Source organism: Cladophialophora psammophila (genome assembly GCF_000585535.1).
Source record: "Cladophialophora psammophila CBS 110553 chromosome Unknown aczJe-supercont1.4, whole genome shotgun sequence".
In the NCBI taxonomy this organism is placed as follows: Eukaryota; Fungi; Ascomycota; class Eurotiomycetes; order Chaetothyriales; family Herpotrichiellaceae; genus Cladophialophora; species Cladophialophora psammophila.
The window spans coordinates 1,044,609-1,050,608 of record NW_006912925.1 but is presented as its reverse complement, the minus strand read 5'-3'; the positions used below and the strand labels follow the sequence as shown (position 1 = coordinate 1,050,608).

At 51.4% G+C, this 6,000-nt stretch overlaps 2 protein-coding genes across 2 annotated transcripts; one reads left to right on the top strand and one right to left on the bottom strand.

Annotated features, from left to right (window-relative positions):
* A1O5_03306 (uncharacterized protein) lies at positions 1 to 538 on the top strand (the record flags this gene model as incomplete). The annotated part of the gene is made up of 2 exons (XM_007743918.1): positions 1 to 154; positions 210 to 538. 2 exons carry the CDS (start codon positions 1 to 3, stop codon positions 536 to 538), a joined length of 483 nt encoding a protein of 160 aa, XP_007742108.1.
* Positions 539 to 1,578: 1,040 nt separating this feature from the next.
* A1O5_03305 (uncharacterized protein) lies at positions 1,579 to 2,844 on the bottom strand (the record flags this gene model as incomplete). The annotated part of the gene is made up of 3 exons (XM_007743917.1): positions 1,579 to 2,487; positions 2,537 to 2,673; positions 2,745 to 2,844. The coding sequence occupies 3 exons, from the start codon at positions 2,842 to 2,844 to the stop codon at positions 1,579 to 1,581; spliced, it is 1,146 nt and encodes a 381-aa protein (XP_007742107.1).
* Between the last annotated feature and the right edge of the window lie 3,156 nt (positions 2,845 to 6,000).

Sequence of the window (6,000 nt, the reverse complement as noted above, 5' to 3'; positions counted from 1 at the left end):
ATGAATTTCCAGGATGAATCAGACGAGGGCTTAGGAGAGTATCAAGGGCTGTTTAGACTTGTCTTCGATAATATTCGGTTAAGTAGGCTCGGTAAGGCTAGCGGAAATCTTGTTGAAGGATCACGTAAGCTGGTCAATTCCGTGGAAGCTCTGGGTAAGTCCGATTCCGCCAAGAAGAGGAATAGAGAGTTGATGTGAATGTTATTCAGGTCTACACCTTGACGACGAGAAGATGTACGCAGGCCGTCTACAATTTTGGAAAACTTTCAATACGTGCTGGCAAGCGCTTGGACAAAAACAGAAAGACGTGACTTTGGAGGCTTTTAGAACCGGAAGGAAGCCTGCAGATATGCTTTCGGTGGAGAGAATCAAAGTGTTGATGGATGATCTGGTGGGTATGTGTGATCAACTGCAGCCGTATGGCTTGGTCGACTTCGAGATGGGCATTTGGGAAGAACAAATTATCGACATTTTCATCGAGGGCCTTGATCTACTTTGCCCAAGGGCAGTAGAGACCCAACGAAAAGCCCATGTGTAGGCCAGTCAAAAGGGCGCTGTCAGCGCAAGTTCCGAAAAGTTTCAACGTTAGGAGCAGGCTGATCGACATTGGTATAGGTGAGAGCTTCTGGTACAGCGGCTTCTGGACAAAACACCCAAACGTAAAGGGTGCTGTATACGACCAACTGAGAGTCGCATTAAATCTTTACCCACAGCCCTGGATAATCCTGGTGGCTGCTCCTGACGGAGAATAACTCCTGCCGGGTGGACGTGATTGACAGGTTAACTGCCCTTCCTAAGACGTGCGTGTTCGTTGTTTCGATTGCTTGCCCCGAACAACCTTAATCACATTTTGCCTGCGTGTACCGCTATTCACGGCCACGTACGGCTGGCTCTCCTTGGTGAAGGGTTGGAGGGCTGGCATTATATCATTTCTGAGTCTGAGAGGTGCGTTTTGGATTGTCTTCCGCAAGCTGGAAGTCTGTTTTGGGCACTAAGTTTAGAGAGTCGGTATGGGCTTCCTTGAAGGGGTACGCTCATGGTTCTAACATACTTTTCAGCTTATCTCGCTGAGACAAGATTCGCTTGCAATACGTCAGTCCCACGCACATTAGAAGGGCTTTTCATAACTGAAATTGGTTTGGTGATGTGTGTGACTTTCTTGACTTTAAAGAATAGGACCGAGATAGCAGCAAGGCTCGCTATTCTGCCATCGCGGATAGGCTGAGGGAAATCGATGTCTTGATTGGGTGCGAACAAACCGGTGTCAGGGACATAGCATGGCAATCCATCATTAGAATTGCTCTAACGGCGAAAGTAATCCACTGTTTGAGGACGTAAAATTTAGGGATAAATAACAGTAAAATCGGAGCTAAGGTGAGGTAAGATGAGAACGAGGATAGTAAAGAGCCTGTTGCTTGGAGGATAGAATCTTGCGATACCTCTCTGCGATAATTTCTAGGGTCGTCAGAGACACGCATGTATTTAAGCCTCTCTTGTGTACGTCTCGACGCTTCAACCGAAAACCTTTCCTCCGATGAAGGTTTTCAAACAGCTTTCTGAACCAATCGACTTCGTGACCTAGATGGGATTGAGATCCACTGAACGGACATCCACGTCAAGGAAGAGATCTTCAACCACTTGACGAGAGGGATAGGCATGGTTCTGAGATGCGGAGGCAGCAGCACAAGTCCTTTGCCTCTTCCGAGACCGACCAGGGTTCTGGTCCGCTGGGAAGTGCTTCAGTTGGAGTTTCAGCTGCTTTCCTGATCTCAGAGTAGACAGGCGTTCCTGTTGTGCTAGGTCTCGTGAGACCTTTTTGTCGTACTCGCGGAAGCGATGATCGAGATCCGAATCAGACGCTCCGCCTTCCGGAGGATGCATCCAGCACAGAACAAGGTATTGAGGCCGTTTCGTGTGTAGACGCTTACCCACAACCCTCACCACCGAGGGGTGTACTGGGCACCGCGTTTTCTCGAGCACTGACGGTGTTTCAGGGATTTCGAACGAATCTGCATTGCCTGTAGAAATATGTGGCGCCGGGTCGAATGTTGGTCCTCCCGTAGCAATGTCCTCGGTTCTTAGAGGGCTTGCGGAATGTGCCACGCGACAGGCTTTGTCGGCTGCATCGCTGTGCGCGTCGAGGAGTACTGGATGCTGCATTATCGCTCTTTCAACATCGCTGTCGCTCTCTGAACCACTCTCCGTCCCGACAGCTAGCCTAGTAGCGTCCGAGGATCTACCTGATATTTGCAAGGGTCTATCTCGAAACGCTGACCAACACGGTATGTTTTTGAACGGCGTCCTCCTCGGTGTTCGAGTTACTGGAGAAGTCGTACCTACGATGCGTGTTGTAGAAGGCTCTGATGGCTGTGTAGGCGACGGAGGAGGTTGTGGCGGAGTGATCGCAGAAGATAGGGCTGGGGCCACTAACATTGGAGCAGTGATTATCTCTAGGGCTGGAGATGGGGGTGATGAGAGGCTCGAGTCCTGCAAGAGTTAGATCTCTGGAAATTTTGGAGTTCCTGAGAGCGCCTACCACGTCGTCCTCTACTGTCAGATCGATGATGTCAGGATTTCGTTTCCACTTCCATTCCAAGAGGTCACGAAGCGAAGGAAGGTCATCGTCTTCATCAGTCAGATCATCATCGCTGTGATTCTGATGAAATTCAATGTCTGGTCGGGAAATAAGCTGGGTGTCTCTCAAAAAGAGGGCAAGGTAAGCATAACATCAGTAGTAGTCGCACTGGAAGTCTCATAAATCTCGAGCGCTTCAACCTCGAAAGAACTGGAACCAGATCCGACGGTCGGTGGGATTGAATCGTCGCCGTACATGGCTTCCGACATAATTCTTGGGTCAAAATCCTTGAAGATAAATCCTGAGTGAAACCGATACCTCACACTGTAGGCAAAGCACTCACACGCGATGGCTCTAGCAAGGAAACGAAGACTGGGGCTTCAATGTCGCTGAGATGCAGAGGGAGAAGAGGCAGATTTCGATTGGGAAGGAGCCGGGAGACTCGATCCTTAAATAGCCCTTGACGACCGTCCTGAGAGCCGCGCACACCGGTATCGACTCCATTCTCAGCTGTGCGCTGCAGTGCGCCCAGGACCGCCGAATTCGGCACCAGTCACTTGTTCACCCTGTTCTCCCCTTGTTCGATACACTTGTGCGGTCGGAAGGGCCATCACCCCCGGAACTAGCTGAGTCGACACGCGATCGGGTGGCTGTACGTTGGCAGGTGCCTGAATCCAACAGCAGGTTTCACAAACGCTTCCTCTCTTTTCTCTCACCCGCCCATCCGCCCGCCCCCGATCAACACGAAGTCTCCCTTCTCCGTGCAGTGTATGCAGATATGTCCGTTGCCCTGCTTTTCAATATTTACATCGTCTTAACCATCTGTCAGTCCAACCTAGATGTGTTTTCACAATTCCGCTAGACGGCGCATCGAGACCGTGACCGCGAGTCTAGGATCCTCGCTGTGTGAAGAGAAAGTCGCTACCATCGCTCGATGCCCATTGTACACGTACTCCACCACTTTCCACGAATTTGGCACCCTGGTGAAAGAAAGCCGTCCCCTTTCCCCACTTGCGGTACTTCGTTGACCACTGAGCCTGGTCAGTCTCAGCTGACCTGTCGCGCAAACCCAAAACGACGTGATCGCCGATGGTGAGGCAGAATTTCAGCTTGGCGGCGATTTCGCAGCCAATGCCACCAGAGACGCTGGGTCGCTCGTCGGTGTTCGGGCGCCGCATGTACCGTCGTCGCGTGGTCAATGGTTGTGCGTCTCAGCCAGCCCACCGTTTTGTCCGCATGCAGCTACCTGCTGAGGTATTTCTGCCATTGGATTGCATCGAAGATCAGGCGCCCTCTCGACCCATGGTAGGGTGTATTGGAAGCACAGCTATGCGACGTCGAAACTGTCCTCGATGTTGAGTCCGCCGGCGAGGGTGAACATCGCATTTAGCCGTGGCTCGAAACTAGCTATATAGACGCAGCTATGACAGTCATGAGCACAGAGGCCAGGACATCAAAAAGGCTGGCGTAGACCGATCGGAGGAGAGCGAGCAGAGGCGGCAGTAGGGATTCGTGGGAAGGCGTCAGTCGGACTTGTGTAGGTTGGAGTCATTCTCTCTAAAGAGTGATGACCACATGAGGGCCAATTTTTGTGTTGGACGATCAGGGGAGGCTGAGAGTCGGAGGGCGACGGCGCTGGGATATCTTGGGAACGTGGACTCAAGGTGAAAGCAGCGAGGAGGAATTCTCCCTATTTATCGACGGCACGAGCGTGAGGGAACTCGGCAGAATTGGCCGCTTGGGCGTAAGTGGCAGGCGGTCGGCCGCCCAGTCAGCAGCTCCTTGCCTCTCCAGGCAACGCCGGCCAGTCGAAGCCAACCCAGAAGTGTGCGTCCACCGACGCTGCTTTTGAGGACATCCGCAGTTCTATTGGATGGGCCCTGCGCCATCACGTGTAACATAACGATGGGTCCAAAAAGCCAATCACGGCCGTTTGCAAGGAGGTCCACCGGGGTGAGCAGGGACGAAGTCGCACCAAGGACGCCAAGGCGCCAGGGCTTTTCGCCCCCACGATGGGTGAGTCACAGGTGAGGCCTCCCCCGGCTCGCGCGAGCCGGGGTGAGCACAGGGCGGCATCACCCTCGTCCCAAAGGGGGGTGAGCTGGCCGTGGATTTACCTCATCTTGGCAAGGATTTTTGTGCCAAGCTCACTGCGGGCCACCGAGACGTGGTGGGGGGTGTGCGGGAAGTCAATCATTCAAGCCTGCGGCCATCCGCTGCATCTCTCATTATTCCGAGAAAGCATAGCTGACATCTTTGTCAATGTCTCTTATAGACATTTCTGACTGTTACTAGCCACACTTGCACCCCTTCGTAATAGGGAAGCCGATTGCCAGTCATCCTCGAGACACCTGAACACTGCAAGAGTCAACCCCAAGGAAATCAAAGCTCCTATCCGTGCACGCTGGCGAGCCCCTGGGAAAGATTCTCAGTGCATACCACAAAAACTGGAAGACCTAGAGAGAAATATACTGAAAAGATACCTGGAGAGCACGACACTTGGGAGGAGCGACATTTGGAACTCTTCAAAACACGTGGTAAAGGGGTAGAGTTGAAGGATTGATATTGTCCATTACTCAAGAAGTCCGGCTTTTTGTCAACAAGCAATACAATCAGGCCTGCTCTACTAGGGCGAAATGTTGAGTTGGGTAATATCAACAAGAAGCTGGGGTCTCCAAATTCTGTGGACCCGAGGGACGTTAAGACATGACTTCCAAGAGTGGCGGAGGTGATCAAAAGAACGACATCAATTACGGTAGGTGGGCAACGCATTTTCACTGCACTCTTGCCACTCAAAACGATTCTTCTGGTAAAGACTGGCAACAATGACATCTGATTTGCATTGAGAATCCAACTGCGTGGAAGCTCAGAAAAGGGTGACACGGAGTGACGAAAATCGATAATCTTGGAGCTTACAGCATACACGACTGGGTATTATTACTACTCAACGAGGGTGTTGACATACAGGACTATAAGTACCCCTTGGCTGCATTTCTGCACCTCTGCACCTGGTAAGCGAACCGGCTGGTATTTTGGGCCAAACCTTGCGAGAATGAGCGTTGATGCTCTGCATGTTCGTCTAAACTTTGGCGGGCTCTATGTTGTCCAAGTAGACAAGGGGACTTGAGAGCCATATTGCAACGAGCAATAACCGGATATCGGAAGATTCTTGATCCATATCACCGAGAATGTGAGAAATCTGAAAAGGTTATTATAAGGTGATCTATCTACCCTCAGATGCAAGATATCCCTTGTAATCGAACACTCACCCAACCAAGATCTTTTTTAGCTAAAGAAGCCCCAAAAATTCCGGGGAAGGGACGCTTTCTTCGAGAATCCGCAGGATACTGCGGCGCTTCCCATGGGTGATCAAACTTTGGTGTCTCCTGTCCAATGGTACGGGCAGGAGTCTAAGGATTCAAAGA